General features: G+C 46.1%; 1 protein-coding gene across 3 annotated transcripts in view; it reads right to left on the bottom strand.

Moving 5' to 3' along the window:
- Positions 1 to 16,514, bottom strand: part of SRGAP3 (SLIT-ROBO Rho GTPase activating protein 3) — a gene marked incomplete at both ends in the record, with an annotated part of 249,914 nt that overhangs the window by 99,727 nt on the left and 133,673 nt on the right. For all 3 annotated transcript variants that reach the window (XM_079712501.1, XM_079712500.1, XM_079712502.1), the window contains one exon: positions 11,264 to 11,426. In XM_079712501.1, coding sequence (XP_079568627.1) covers positions 11,264 to 11,426 — 163 coding nt within the window. The remainder of the gene's footprint in view (positions 1 to 11,263; positions 11,427 to 16,514) is intronic.

The raw sequence follows: 16,514 nt of genomic DNA, 5'->3' as shown, positions 1-16,514 counted from the left end.
ACCCGCCAAGGTTTTAAATAGAATCTTCTACATTTTCTTCCAAAATTTTTTAAAGTTTTGTTTTTTACCTTTAGCACTTTAATCCATCTAGAATATATTTTTGGGAACTAAGGTGGAGGTCTAATTTTATTCCACATGGAAGAAAAAGTGTGTGTGTGTGTGTGTGCGCATGCGTGCGTGCGTGTGTGCGTGCGTGCGTGTGTTTAAACCAGTTCCTAAAAAATAATAAGAAATGGACAAGCAACCAGTGGAATCAGATCCATTTACTAAACAGGCTATCCTTTCCCCTAATCTGTAATGCACCACTGCCATATACTGTGTTCCCATTTGTGGGGGGCTTTGTTTCTGAGCTCTGATCTGGCCCATCGGTTAGTTTTCCTAGCACAGGTCTAATACTACCTGTTTTACTGACTATCACTTAAGAGGAAGTCTTGATATCTGATAAGGCAAATGCTCTAACAAATACCAAAAAAATAGAGCCTACAGGCCTTATTTTCTTTTTATGGGGCAATCAAGTTAAAAATTAAAAGCAAGTAGAAAGCTTTAAAGAAAATCTTTGGAACTAAAATATGCATAATTCTGAAAAATTTATGGAGCAAAGTTCCATCATTCTTGTTTTCTAATGTATGCGTTTTTTCTAAACTTTGGTTTCTGCTCTGTTAGATTCTTTTTTTTAATTTATTTATTTATTTATTTATTTTTGGCTGCATTGGGTCTTCGCTGTTGTGCGCAGGCTTTCTCTAGTTGCTGCGAGCGGGGGCTATTCTTCGTTGCGGTGCGCGGGCTTCTCATTGCAGTGGCTTCTCTTGTTGTGCAGTATGGGCTCTAGGCGTACAGGCTTCAGTAGTTGCAGCCCATGGGCTCAGTAGTTGTGGCACATGGCCTTAGTTGCTCCGTGGCATGTGGGATCTTCCCGGACCAGGGCTCAAACCCATGTCTCCTGAATTGCCAGGAGGATTCTTAACCATTGTGCCACCAGGGAAGCCCTAATGTATGCATTTTTTAATTACATTTTCTAATTGGATGTGGCAGGCACACAGGAATGTTATTAATTTTTATATATTGATCTTGTAATCAGACATTTTGCTGAATGCTTCAGCAGGAAGTATGAGATTTACCGGTGGTTTTCGGTTAACACCCTTTATTAGACTAAGGAGGTTTCTATTTATTCCTAATTTGCTAAGAGTTAAATGGTGAAAAGATAGAAGCATGCTTTTTAAAAGTCAAGAAAGTATTCAATATCCTATGATAAACCATAATGGAAAAGAACATGAAAAAGAATGTATATATGTATAACTGAGTCACTTTGCTGTACAGCAGTAATTAACACAACATTGTAAATCAACTATACTTCGATAAAAAATAAATTTAAAAAAACATCAAGAATGCCATTTCTCTCCCATTTCCCTCTACACTATACCAATTGAGGTCCAAACCAATATAATAAGGCAAGAAAAAGAAATGAGGTTATAAAAAAAAGAAAAAGAAAGACCACCATCAGTTAGAACTAATCAGTGAGTGGTTTCCTGAGCATATTTTCTTATTTCTGACCCTTTATTTAACCTGTGTGCCTGAATGTTCCTTCATCCCATCTCTAAACTTAATTCTCACTATGTTCTTTCTCGAAGTCCCAATAATCATCTTAATAATAGCTAATATTTAATGATTGCTTATTGTGTACCAGGTAGGCATTTTATATCATCATTTTTTAATCCTTACAACAACCTTAAGAAAGAGGTTTTTTATTAGCTTCCGCTTGAAAATGTCAGAAGTCAGAGGTTTAGGGATTAGGTTGAGCTCACACATCTGGAAAGTGGCAGAACAGGGATTATGCAGTCTGTCCAAACCCCTAACCACTGCAGTAGACTGCAACGCTGGCCAACCTGCTCATGATCTGGGACCCAGACTTTTCTGCCAATGTGCCTTTCCTTTGGTCTAGAATCCCGTCTCTCACTTTTCCCAGATCTCTGCATATCCACTGGGCACACAGCAATGCACCACTCAGATCCCCTTCAGGACTGGAGGACTTATTCCCCCAGCTATGGGGAGTGCTCCTGGAAGGCACCCCCAGATATCAGCCCTGTTTGGAACTGCCTCACCAAAGAGGCACCTACCCAAGGCCACATGCCCTCCCAGGAGCAACAGGAGGGTATAAAGGCCTAGCTTCGTCGCCACAACCCAGGACAACTCGGAAGGGCCACGCCAGGCTCAGAGCTCCCCAAGGAGTCAATTGAGGCCTTCCTTGCAAATTCCCTGAATCCTGCCTCCCTCCCTTCCTTCTGCAGTGGGGACCCCAAGAACATTTGATAATACACCCCTGCACCATAATCACTATCTGAGAGTCAGCTTCCTGGGAACCCAAGCTGGTATAGATCCTAATCCTCACTTCAAGATTCACTTCAAATGCTGCATCCTCAACATAAAACCTTCTCCAAAGTGCCCCCCAGCCCAGATTAGAAGTCCTCCTCCCTCTGAACCAACTTCCCTTTCTGCTGTATTTGCATCACTGATGCACATCTGTCTTCACTTCCATTGTTCATTGCCAGCTCCTCGAGGGAAGGCAGTGTCTGATTCATCTCTCCATCTTCTTTAGCACCTGCCTTTGCCACTAAGCATGGGCTCTGGGGTCAGACAAATCTGGATTCAAACCCCAGCTTCACCTTTATAGGCATCAGTTTCCTCATCTGTAAAATGGGGGTGATGACAGCATCTTCCTCTAAGGCTTTAAGAAGTGAATGCTTAGCCCAGAGCCCGGCATACAGTAAGCACTCACTAATTGTTTTTATCTATGATTACTGCTTATCTATTGTCACGAAAGCACTAATACATGTTTGCAGAGTGAGTTGGGAACATGGCGACCAGCTCAGCAGCCTCAGCAGAGCGAGCGTTCACAACTTGTCTCCCTGGCAGACAGTGGAGACGGCTGAAGGCTCCTCGTCCTTGGCATTCTGCCCACTTCACTCTCTCTCTCTGTGCAGGCATCAGAGCTGGACCCTCCAGCATGCAAACCCTCACTCTCTCCTGCAATCCAAAAATAAAAAATAAACTTGGCTTTGAATCCAAGGCCATTGGTGCTTTTGATCTTGGTCACAAAGCAAGGCAATTATTGGATACAAAAGCCCTGATTTATTTATGAAATGTGACGGACATCTTCAAGGCAGGAACGAAAAAGCTCACTGAAGACCAAGGCCTTATTGCCACACAGTGAATGGCTGCTTTCAAACACAAGCCCCCCGAATGCCCTCTCTTCTCTGCTAAGAGTCTTTCCTCATTAGCGCTTCCTTCAGAACACCGCAGCTTCCAACAATCAAACTCACTCCACGGCTGGGGCAAGTAATTAAATTCTGCAGGCATCAGAGCAGAGAATAATGGATGGCTATTGTTAAAGAAGCTGAGACTGGAAACGAAATGGGCTTCAATGCCCAGCTCAGAAATGGTTGGGGCGGGAAGAGAGGGCAAGCAGGGACCCTCCCTGTTGGTGCACCACGGGGGTCAGTGGATTCAGGACTGGACCTGGAGTAGAGAACCTGCATCTGGGGCCGGATTCTGTGCTTACCAGAGGTGGGCCTGCATTTCCTCACCTGGAAAACCAGGAGGTTGGACTAGGTGAGTCATTCCCCATGTGTGATCCCCAGATCAGCAGCATCAGCAGCGCCTGGGAACTCGTTAGAAATGCAGATTCTCAGGCCTCACTCCAACCTGGTGACTCAGAAGCTGTGGGCATGGGGCCCAGCAATCCATGTTTAACAAGCCCTCCAGGTGATTCTGATGCTAGACTTTGAGAAGCACTGTTAGATCATGTTTAAAGATGAGGCCACAAACTCAAATGCACAAAGGGCCAAGGAGCTAAGATAAAGGGGTCGATGTCATGCACCAGACAACCCACAGGGGCTGTGGGGCAGTGGAGCGAGTGTGCCCAGCCTGAAGGGCCAGCGGCTACTCAGCTCTGGACAACTACCGCCAAGTATGACCCCATGTTGTTCTGGTACTGTCAGAGCTTCTGGTTTTTCAAGAGGAATACAAAATTCTGATTTTTATGTGAAATCCCGCAATTTTAAAATATCGGTTGAAGTTTTCTTAACATAGTGAAGGCCAAGCAGGTTACACTTGAGAACCAAATTCAGCTGTGGACCACCATTTTGCAGCCTCCGTTCCAAGGTGCCTTGGACCCCCATCATGACACTCTGTCCCCAGTGCTCTTGCCTTTGTCCTAACACTGAACTCCTAACCTCCTTTCCCCACTTGGGAGACTCCTATTCATCCTTCAACACCCAATTCAAGCATCACCTCCACTGTGAACTCATTCTCAACCCTCTGCCCCACTTTCCACCTTCTCCACTAAGAAAGTAGAGAAGAATCAAACACGGGGCCAAAAACTGACACGTAGAAGAAGGTAACACAGAGGAGGAAGACATGGAGAGGTTATAAAACAGGCTTTTCCCGCAGAGGAGGAATGAGGAAACTCTTGGAAAAGTTACTGTATTGCTGCTTGAAAAATCCCTTAAAAAAGGACACTGATCCCATTTGACCAGAATCTAATAAAATGAAGTTTTAAAAGGGCAAATATAAAAAAACACAAGGACAGAATTCATAGGACAGATTAAAAAACATTGGTACAAAATCCTCCAGAGATTTGAGCTGAGAGTTCAGAGTGGGTCAAATGCACTGAGACGATCATGAAAAAGGCAAGTGCCTTCATAGGTTTCCTTATTAGAAATAAAGTGTCTAGACAGCCCTGCCCTCCTCTTAGGTGGTCAGAGCTTTCTGGAGTGTTGTGAGTGGTTCTGAATATTAACTTATGCCGGTCAGAGAAGACCTGGAGCCTGACCCAGGAGGAGAGAAAATGCAAAGCCAAGTCACAGGGGTCAACTGAAGGAACCTGACATGTTTGCCCAGAGGCGGGAAGGGCCTGGGTGTGTGGTCATGAGTACCTCATGGATTTCCATGTGGATTGATCTCGGTGGCCCACAGGACCTGTGAGTGGAAACCCTGAAAGATTTCATCTCAACATTGGGGAGAATTTTCTAGTGGTCTCGGTTGTCCCCAAATGCAATGCAAGGTAATAAATGCCTATTATTGGGGGAGAGCTGGCAGAGAGAGGACAGCTCATGAAGAGGATGATAAAAGGACTGGAACAGAAGGCCTAGTGGACACACATCGTTTTATTTCACCCTTCTTGTAAGAGCACCCAGTTTTTCCTGGGGAAAAACTGAGGGTGGGGAACCACCCTCAGCCATCCTTTGTCCTATGCATCAGGGGGAGTTGAGTGTATGCCCAGCTTCAGGAGCACTCGTGTGACCCACACTGGTCCAGTCAGAGCCTGTAAGACCCAATTCTGGGAGAAGGGACCTCTCACTTTCCGCTGGACTTGAAGCAGGTAGGATGTAAGCCTGGGGCTGCAGTGGCCATGTGGTCATCACAGAGAGAGAGACTGACTATGCATGAGCCCTTCTCCCACCCCTCCTTAAAAACAAAACAAAACAAAACAAAAAAACTGGAAAACAAAGAAAATCGGCGCAGAATTGCAGAGAGATTGGGTTCTGACAACACCCTTGGTGCCCTTGAAGCCCCCGTGCCTGAAGCCAGTCTTGGCTCGGAAGAGCTGATAAACTCCCTTTCCTCCCTCAAGACAGTTGAGCTGAGTTTCTGTTGTTTGCAACAGTAAGAGTCCTGATCACTATGGTGGCTGCTAAGAGCTCATCCAGTCCATTCTGCTCTGGTGGATCCACATCTCACAGTTAAAGCAACGGCCACCTGCATGCACAAGTCCATTTGCCCAGATGAAGCCTAGAATGGCTGTGGAATGAGAAGTGCTGCTTCCAGGCATAACACACTGCACTGCAGAAGGGGAAACGGAGAATCAGGAAAAGGTGAGTTATGAAGTCAAAGAGCATTCTGCACCACTGAGGAGCTGGCAGGTGGAGCAGCTGCCCCAGGCCCAGGCACAGGAAGGACACCTAGCCTGGAAGCCACTCCCACCTCCTGCAGAGGCAGTGCCAGAATGTGACTTGGCAGATGGCGAAGGACTCCCACTCCAAGTGTGGCACTGTCACCATCTCCTCTTCCCAGATGAGAAAACTGAGGCTCAGAGAGACTTACCCAGGGTCACAATGTCAGTGACAGGTGGCTCTGAGACAGACTCCAAAAGCCCAGCCATGCTGCCTCCTGGAAGTGATGACAACTGGCCATTCTCAGGCTTTACCTTCTCATCTGTAAAATGGGCTGAGTGATGATCCTGTTCCCCAGTCTGACCAGAGACCAGCCCCTGCAGTCGTTTGAGGTCTGCAGAACTATTATTATGTAAGGATGCAGGGCTCAGGGCTGAGATCATCTATAACTGATGTGACACAAGGGGGCCACGCTGTGCTAAATCAGCCAGTCAGGCCCCGTCTCCAGCTCCCTCCTGGCCCAGAGGGGCCGGTCGTTTCCTTTGTTCCACAGGCACAGAGCTGGTAAGAAGGCAGCCAGGAGCTCAGCTGTAGACCTTTTTTCATTATTTTCCACGCTGTTAACCTCCATCATAAGTGAGGCTGCTGTCAGCCTAAATGAGAGCTGAAAAGATTTATCTCACTTGTCCCAGGGCTCAGCTCAGGAAAAGACCCTTCATTTCCTAAAGGTCCTGATGACCCTTTCTCTGTGAGTCCCTCCCACCCATAAAAAAAGATGTGACAGTGGCAGCGGCAGGCAGGGGCTTGTGATGGGACCAAGCAATCTGAATCCCTTCCGTTTGGCTTTGCAAAGCACTATGTGAATTTTTTTTTTTTTTTGCACTGTATTTACCTTTCTAATTATGTTTGCTTACACAAATATTAAAGTTAGACTACACTTCATAAACACAGCCCCAGGAGGAGACCAGAGCAGATTGTGTGGCGGGGTTGGGGGGGGCGGCGGGGAATTAGCTTGCAGTTACAATTTTGCAATAGAAGTCATGCTCAAAGTGGACAATCCACATACAGACCGGGGAGAGATGACTATATTTCAAACCAATTTGTCTTCTTCCTCTGTGTGTCTAGCAATCCCAGGTCACCTCTTCCCTAAAACTGGTGCCTGGCAAGAACAGATGAGCTGGATCGTTTTAGTAGTAATAGTCTCTTACACTTGTATTATAATAGCCAGCTTTCCTGAGCACTTACTCAGTGCCAGGCACTGCTTTCCATGCTTTACTTGGGATTAATAACCCTCTTAACCCAAGCAACTGCCCTGTGGGTATTTCTATCCCCATTTCACAAATAAGGAAACAGGCTCAGAGAGTTTCAGTAACAAACCCAAAGACACACAGCTAATAAACAATGGAACAGGATTATGAAGCCAGAAATTTAAGACTTGTGGACCCAAAGACCATACCCTGAACCACTTCTCAATAATACCCACCTCCTTCACTTGCACCATTTCATTTAACCCTCATACTGCCCCTGGGAAGTAGATGACCTTAACCTCATTAGATACACAAACAAATGAGCAAAATTTGACCCTAAAATTCCTGTTACAGAAACAGATCTTAAGAAAATAGCAGTGGCCCAGCCAACATCGTTCTCAGTGGTGAAAAACTGAAACCATTTCCACTAAGATCAGGAACAAGACAAGGTTGCCCACTCTCACCACTATTCTTCAACACAGTTTTGGAAGTTTTAGTCACAGCAATCAGAGAAGAAAAAGAAATAAAAAGAATCTTAATCGGAAAAGAAGAAGTAAAACTGTCACTGTTTGCAGACGACATGATACTATACATAGAGAATCCTAAAGATGCTACCAGGAAACTACTAGAGCTAATCAATGAATTTGGTAAAGTAGCAGGATACAAAATTAATGCACAGAAATCTCTTGCATTCCTATACACTAATGATGAAATATCTGAAAGAGAAATCAAGGGAACACTCCCATTTACCATTGCAACAAAAAGAATAAAATATCTAGGAATAAACCTACCTAAGGAGGTAAAAGACCTGTACTCAGAAAACTATAAGACACTGATGAAAGAAATCAAAGATGACACAAACAGATGGAGAGATATACCATGTTCTTGGACTGGAAGAATCAACATTGTGAAAATGACTATACTACCCAAAGCAATCTACAGATTCAGTGCAATCCTTATCAAACTACCAATGGCATTTTTCACAGAACTAGAACAAAAAATTTCACAATTTGTATGGAAACACAAAAGACCCCGAATAGCCACAGCAATCTTGAGAAAGAAAAATAGAGCTGGAATAATCAGGCTCCTGGACTTCAGAGTATACTACAAAGCTACAGTAATCAAGGCAGTATGGTACTGGCACAAAAACAGGAATACAGATAAATGGAACAGGATAGAAAGCCCAGAGGTAAACCCACCCACATATGGTCACCTTTTCTTTGATAAAGGAGGCAAGAATATACAATGAAGAAAAGACAGCCTCTTCAATAAGTGGTGCTGGGAAAACTGGACAGCTACATGTAAAAGAATGAAATTAGAACACTCCGTAACACCATACACAAAAATAAACTCAAAATGAATTAAAGACCTAAATGTAAGGCCAGACACTATAAAACTCTTAGAGGAAAACATAGGTCAAACACTCCATGACATAAATCACAGCAAGATCCTTTTTGACCCACCTCCTAGAGAAATGGAAATAAAAACAAAAATAAACAAATGGGACATAATGAAACTTAAAAGCTTTTGCACAGCAAAGGAAACCATAAACAAGACGAAAAGACAACCCTCAGAATGGGAGAAAATATTTGCAAATGAAGCAACTGACAAAGGATTAATCACCAAAATATACAAGTAGCTCATGCAGTTCAATATCAAAAAAATAAACAACCCAATCCAAAAATGGGCAGAAGACCTAAATAGACATTTCTCCAAAGAAGATATACAGATTGCCAACAAACACGTGAAAGGATGCTCAACATCACTAATTGTTAGAGAAATGCAAATCAAAACTACAATAAGGTATCACCTCACACCGGTCAGAATGGCCATCATCAAAAAATCTACAAACAATAAATGCTGGAGAGGGTGTGGAGAAAAGGGTAACCTCCTACACTGTTGGTGGGAATGTAAATTGATATAGCCACTATGGAGAACAGTATGGAAGTTCCTCAAAAAACTAAAAATAGAACTACCATATAACCCAGCAATCCCACTACTGGGCATATACCCTGAGAAAACCATAATTCAAAGAGTCATGTACCAGAATGTTCATTGCAGCACTATTTACAATAGGAAGGATATGGAAGCAACCTAAATGTCCATCAACAGATGAATGGATAAAGAAGATGTGGCACATATATACAATGGAATATTACTCAGCCATAAAAAGAAATAACATTGAGTTATTTGTACTGAGGTGGATGGACCTAGAGACTGTCATACAGAGTGAAGTAAGTCAGAAAGAGAAAAACAAATACTATATGCTAACACATATATATGGAATCAAAAAAAAAAAAAGGTTCTGAAGAACCTAGGGGCAGGACCGGAATAAAAACGCAGACATAGAGAATGGACTTGAGGACACGGGGAGGGGGAAGGGTAAGCTGGGACGAAGTGAGAGAATGGCATGGACATATATACACTACCAAACGTAAAATAGATAGCTAGTGGGAAGCAGCTGCATTGCACAGGGAGATCAGCTCGGTGCTTTGTGTCCACCTAGAGGGGTGGGATAGGGAGGATGGGAGGGAGACGCAAGAGGGAGGAGATATGGGGATATATGTATACGTATAGCTGATTTACTTTGTTATACAGAAGAAACTAACACACCATTGTAAAGCAATTATACTCCAATAAAGATGTTAAAAAAAAAAAAAAGAAAGTAGCAGTGGCCCATCAACAGATGAATGGATAAAGTACATGTGGTCTATCTATATATATATACATATACAGTGGAATATTATTCAGCCATAAAAAAAGAATGAAATTCTGCTATTTGCAGCAAGGTGGATGGACCTAGAGAATATTATGCTTAGTGAAGTAAGTCAGACAAAGACAAATACTATATTACATCACTTATATGTGGAATCTAAAAAATAATACAAATGAATGTATATGCAAAACAGAAACAGACACACAGACCTAGAAAACAAACTACTGGTTACCAACAGGGAGAGGGGCAAAGTAGTGGTATGGGGTTAAGAGACACAAACTACAATGAATGAAACCAATGAGCAACAAGGATATATTGTATAGCACAGGGAATATAGCCATTATCCTATAAAGTGTAATAGAGTACAATCTACCAAAACACTGAATCACTATGCTATACACCTACAACTAACAGAATACTGTAAATCAACTATACTTCAATCAGAAAAATAGCAGTGGGGCTTCCCTGGTGGCGCAGTGGTTGAGAGTCCGCCTGCCGATGCAGGGGACACGGGTTCGGGTTTGTGCTCCGGTCCGGGAAGCTCCCATATGCCGCGGAGCGGCTGGGCCTGTGAGCCATGGCTGCTGAGCCTGCGCGTCCAGAGCCTGTGCTCCGCAACAGGAGAGGCCACAACAGTGAGAAGCCCACGTACCGCAAAGAAAAAAAAAAAAAAATAGCAGTGAATGTGACAAAGGTGTATATAAAAGAAGCTCACAGCAGCAATACTTATAATAATATGGAAATCACTGAAGTGTTCAACAATAAGGGATTGGTTAAATAAACTAGGGTACATCTGTATGATGAAATACTATGCAATCTTTCAAAATGTTGTGGAATTATATTTACTAATATGGGAAAATTTTGTAATCCAGTGTTATATAATTTGTTAGGTGACATAAGCAGAGAGTAAAATCGTATATGCAGTCTGATCTCCTTTGGGAAAGGTACATGCATATTCTAGAAAGTGTATAAAATCAGCACTCATAGAAAATGTATTTACATATGTACATATAAAGAAGTTCCTATGACAACCAAAGTGATTATGGCTGAGTGATAGCATTTCAGGTGACGTCAATTTCTAAGTGTTTGTTTGTTTTTGAATTTTATTTTATTTTTTATATAAGTGTGAGCTCATCTCTATGTTTCCAAATCTCCTACAATGAGTGTACTACTTACCTAACCATGCAAAGGTTTTAATTTTTGTGGTGATGGTGGTTGCTGAAGTGGTTGAGCCCCCCAGCCATATCTAGGACTCAAACTCAGGGTCTGGGGTGCCAAGTCCAGGCCTCAGCCCCCCGCACCCTTCAACATGCCTGCCCCCTGGTCCCATGTCCCCAAACCACACCCCACCGTGGCTGGCTGTCTTGCCAAGGCCAGCCTGGGGCAGAAACTTGAGTGGTCCAAGTACCCACCTTTTTGAAGAGTCTGATGACATCCTCGCTGATTTGGGAGAGGCGAACGATGACATTGTTCATGAAGATGTCATTGAGGGTGGCATGGTCTCGGCTCTCCCGCCTGGTCTGATGCAGGACTAGATACCAACAGTTCACGGGCGAGAGGAGATACTGGTCCTTCCTGTGGAAACCAAGACAGCTCAGGTTGGCTCCACTGAAACTGCCAGCCACACAGTGTTCTACGCTGTCACCCACCGCGGCTCTTTTGACCCTCATGGGGCCCTTTCAAACTCGTTTTATTATAACATATTTAACAGCTGGGGCAACAGAGACCATGAGGAAGCAATCCTCCCAAGGTCACAGAGCAGTGCTGGGGCCAAAACCCAGGTCTTAGACTAGAAGTCCTATTCTGTCCTACTCTCCCATTGGATGTGGCACTTGCTACGTGTATCTCTCCCTTCTGAGAGGAAGCTGTCTTCCCTGGAGTTAAGAAATACTAAACCAGTTGTGCTTGAAATTCTTGTATGAGTTCTAGAAATATCCAGGGGAAAGAACAAAAAGTGGACCCTTTCCTTCCCCTCCTTGCCTCCCCCAACCCCTGGGGGTTCCTCAGGCTCTTAACCTTTTTGTCCTCCTCCAGGGTCAGTCCTGGTCTCTTGGCCTCTTGGAAACACATTCCTTTCCCCTCAATGGAGCTGAGGGCCTGGAGGATTTCAGGTTCTATACTTGGAAAGAGAGCCTAAGGAAATCTGCTTTTGAGTGAAGTACACACAAGACAAATCTTTGTCCTTCAATGACTGACACATTCTTAGTGTCCTCTAGCTGGGCATTATGCTAAAACAGGGGTTCTCAAAGTGTCGGGGTCCCCAGACCAGCAGCAGCATCGCCTGGGGTCTATCAGAAATGCAGGCTCTTGAGCCTCACTGCAGCCCTGCTGAATCAGAACCTCTGGAGGTGACCCGGTGATCTAGGTTTTAACAAGCCCTCCAAGCTGCTGATTCCCACGCAAGTCTGAGAACCACAGATCTATGCACCAGTGTTTCCCGAAACTTGGGAAATGGGATATTTCCAAAAATGAAATGGGGGATATCTCTCTTCTCTGTGCTTTACCAAAGACCCCTCTGTTAGTCTCAATAAACTGTATATATATCCTAGTGTCCAGGAAGACAGTAAAGGACAATCAGATACCAAAATCAAACCAATAATCCCACATTGCCACATGGGGCATCTGGCATGTGTACTTGACCTATGACCCTTCCTCCACTTTCCAAGGTGGGAAGGTGATGTTGGGGCAGAGGCCCATCCACCACCTAGGGTGACTGGCTCAAGGTCCAGTCCCCCAGGCCTGCCTGGCTCCCCCGGGGGGCTGGCCACGGTTCTCTAAGGAAATGCGGCCTCCCACGATCAGTGTTTCTGAGGAAGGGAATTCTGCTGACTGCCGTTTTGACCACATCATCCTCCCAAAGTCTAGTGGAACTGTAGCCCTGAGGGCCTCTGGGCAGCCAGAGCACGTACACCCCTCACTGTACCCAAACCCTGGGCTTGGGAAGGATAGGTGAGGAGAGGCCAGTTGACTTTTCTTTCTGTCACCAAACGGGCTTAAAAATCTGCCCAGGTAGCCGGAATTTGGGAGAAAGGAATTTGGTTGAGAGAGAGGATGGATATGTTAGAGACCGCTAAGGAAAATGGAGGAGACATTATGCTGTAAGAGAAACAAAGCAGTTTCTCCTTTGTTTATAGCCTAGAGAAAAGGCCAGAACACTGAAATCCAACAGCCCAGCCCAAATCCCTCAGCATTTATTCCATGTCAGGTCTCAGGTGGGCTCTGGGTGACCGTGGACACAGATCTGCCTCGGAGGGGCTCCTAATGAGGTGGCTGAGGCAGAAGGATTACACTGGAAGGTGCTGAAGCGCTGGGATAGAAACACGCGGAGCACCCGTTCTGCGCGAGAAGCTGGAGAAAACGCGGAGCCCACTCCACGTCCCCGTCACACAGTCCCCTGTGCTTTCCTGCCAGCTTCTTCCCGCCTGGGGTCTTCACGCGTGCTGTGCCATCTGGAATGTGTGAGCCCCTGCTCTTCTCTCTTCCTCTGAGTCTTGGCTTAAATGATACTCCCTGGAGAGTGTGCCTCGGAGGACCTCGCTCTAGGGCAGCAGTTCTCAGAGGTGGTCCCCAGCCCAGATGCGTCAGCTTCACTTTGAAATTTGCTGGAAATGTAAATTGTCGGGGCCACTCCAGACCACTTAATAAGAAATCCTGGAGGTGGGACCAGCACCTGTGTTTTGACCAGCCCTCCAGGGGATTGCGATGCACTCTCAGGTTTGAGAATTCCTGCCTTAAGGAGTTTCTACTCCCCACCCATCACCCTACTTGAAGTTCTGTGAGAGCAGGAACTGTTTCTGTCTTAGTCACCATATCCAGTGCCCAGCAATGTGCCTGACATGTAGTAGGTGCTATAGAAGAGAAACCCAACAGAAAAGGTCACATTTGTGCTGGGTCTTGAAGAATAGGTAGGAGTTTTCCAAATAGAGGGGCAGAGAGATGGAATTGCAGGCAGAGGGACCTGCGGATACAAAGACAGAGAAGCAGCTCAGCAGAGCTAGAATTCTGAGTGTGTTAGGGGAGACACAAGGATGGGGAGACAGGTGAAAGGCTTGATTGTGGGGAATCGAACGCCAGCCTAATGAATTGGGATTTTATCATCTAGGCCATATGGTTCTCAACCCACGTTGCACACTAAAATCATCTGGGAAGCTTTTAAAAAACACCAAGACCCAGGCCCTACCCAAGACCAATTCAGTCAGAATCTCTGGGGGTAGAACCTTCGTATTTCTAAAACATTCTCTATAAGATTCTAATGTGCACCCAGGGTTAAGAATGCCTGCTGTATGGGCTTCCCTGGTGGCGCAGTGGTTGAGAGTCCGCCTGCCGATGCAGGGGACGCGGGTTCGTGCCCCGGTCTGGGAGGATCCCGCATGCCGCGGAGCGGTTGGGCCCGTGAGCCATGGCCGTTGGGCCTGCGCGTCCGGAGCCTGTGCTCCGCAATGGGGAGAGGCCACAACAGTGAGAGGCCCACGTACAGCAAAAAAAAAAAAAAAAAAAAAAAAAAAAAGAATGCCTGCTGTAGGCAGTGGAGAGTCATGGAAGTTATTTAAGCAGAGGTATGATCTAACCAATGTGTGTCTTAGAAAGATCATTGCAGGCAGACTGGAGGATGATGGACAGATGAGTGGGTGGGTGGATGGGTTGGTGGGTGGGTGGCTTGTTGGGTGGATAGACGGGTGGATGGATGAGCAGGTGGATGAGTGGAGGGCTGGATGGGTGTGGGCAGAGGTGTGGGGCTGGAGGCAGGAGGACCAGCCAGGGGTGACCGTAGTCCAGGAAAAGAGAGATGATGAGGGCCTGGGTGGTGGCCAGAGAAGGGTGAATTTAAGGGACCCCTCGCCAAGAGAGCAGAGAATCTTGGAGACTTCCTGGAAATAGAGAGGGGGTGGGGGAGGGGGAAGTGGATGGTGATTCTGAGATTTGGATCTCAGGCGACTGGTTGGATGCTGATGACATGAACCAAGATAAGAACTGCAAGGGGAGAAGTGGGTTTGGGCAGAAAATACTTTACATCCCATTTCCACAGCTTCCTAGGTGGCAATGGAAATGCAAGGATGAAAGGAGAGATGAGATAATTGAGCTGTTACCTAAATTACTTCAGGGGCTGAGCTCAGCCTGGGATGCAAGAATTGAACAGCATCAGGGAATTAAATGTGCAAAATTTATGGAAGTCACAGCCAGAAGGTAAGTTTCAGGGGAAAGGAAAAAGGTCTTGAAAGGGTGCAAAAGTGCTGGGACAGCTTGGGGACCATTAATTAGGTCACCTGGCCAGGGAGAGACTGGGTAAGAGAAAGAGTGGAAAGGAGGCGCTTTCCTTATCAGCAGCTGTGGGCAGGAGGCAACGCAGACGGGATTACAGGGCTGGCAGAAGGAGCAGCGGCAAGGAGGGGAGAGTTACCCGAAAGCAACCAAGGACTCGTCAAGCTAAAGTGAGTAGCTGCTGAGGAGATGAGGCCTTGGTTCACTCAGGCTTTCATTCATTCATTGTCTGTCTCTGTGTGTACGTGCCAGGCAGGCGAGGGGCTGGGGATGCAGCAGTAACCACAGCAGGCAAGACCCTGCTCCACAAGGCTACATTCGGGTAAGGGAGACACACAAGGAAGCAGAAGATGACGATACAGCCTCATAGATGTAGTGATGGGAAGGAGACTACGGGGCGGAGGAGGGCCCCTCACCCAGATCTGGTGAAGGGGTGAGCAAGGATGGCTTCCTGGAGGAAGCACTTTCTAGACTGAGAACTAAAGGCTGGAATGGAGTTTGGCAGGGGAGAGCTTTCTAGGTGGAGAAATATGATGAACAAAGGCCTAGAGAGAGCAGGTTGGTGAGTCAAACATAGTCAAGGGGGCTCAAGCATCGTGTCCTGGAGTGATGGGGGGAGAGTGAAAAACAAGGTTGGAGAATTAGGAAGAGGCCCCATAGTTAAGGGCCTTAAGTCCCAGTAGAGAGTTTGAGCTTCATCCCGAGGTTGGCGGGGAGCCACTGAGGGGTTTAGAGCAGGGGAGTGAAAGGGTAAAATTCCACTTTCAAACTCTCACTCTGGCTACTGCGTGGAGGACGGGCTTGAGGGGGCCAAGAGGGAAGTTAAGGGATTCAAGAAACATTTAGGTGGTAAACTGACTGGACCCTGAGATTGACTGGTTGGGAGGGAAAAGAAGATGCTCAGAATGACTCCAAGTCTTTCAGGCTGGGTGCCTGAGAGCAGGGGTAGCATTTACGGAGATGAGGAACATTTACAGCGGCAGGGTAGGGAGGGAAGGCGATGAGTTTTATTTGAAGACGGCGAGTCTTAAGGGCTTGTGGAACACTCAGAAGGCGATATCTGGGCTAGAGAGATAAATGTGAACGCCGGCAACAAGCACTTGGATGATATTTGAAACCATGGAATGACCTGGAACTCTTTACAAATGCACGTGACCACATGGCAGAAAAGGCAAATTCTCAGGAGGCCTGTGGAGGCTGCAGCTGGAGGGATGGGGCAGGGCTGCGCTCCTCCTGCCCTGGTGAGCTGGAAGAGGCCTACGATGGGGATGATGCACCAGCCCATCCTCTGCAGACACCGTCCCAGGCCTGCCGTGCAACCAGCAGGCCCATCCTCTGGGTCCACTCCAGCATGGGAGGCTGCTTCTGCTCTCCCCATCTTCTCCCAGCCCTGGCTCCCCTCGT

This window comes from Hyperoodon ampullatus (genome assembly GCF_949752795.1).
Source record: "Hyperoodon ampullatus genome assembly, chromosome: 10".
Lineage (NCBI taxonomy): Eukaryota > Metazoa > Chordata > Mammalia > Artiodactyla > Ziphiidae > Hyperoodon > Hyperoodon ampullatus.
This window is presented reverse-complemented; position numbering and strand designations above follow the sequence as displayed.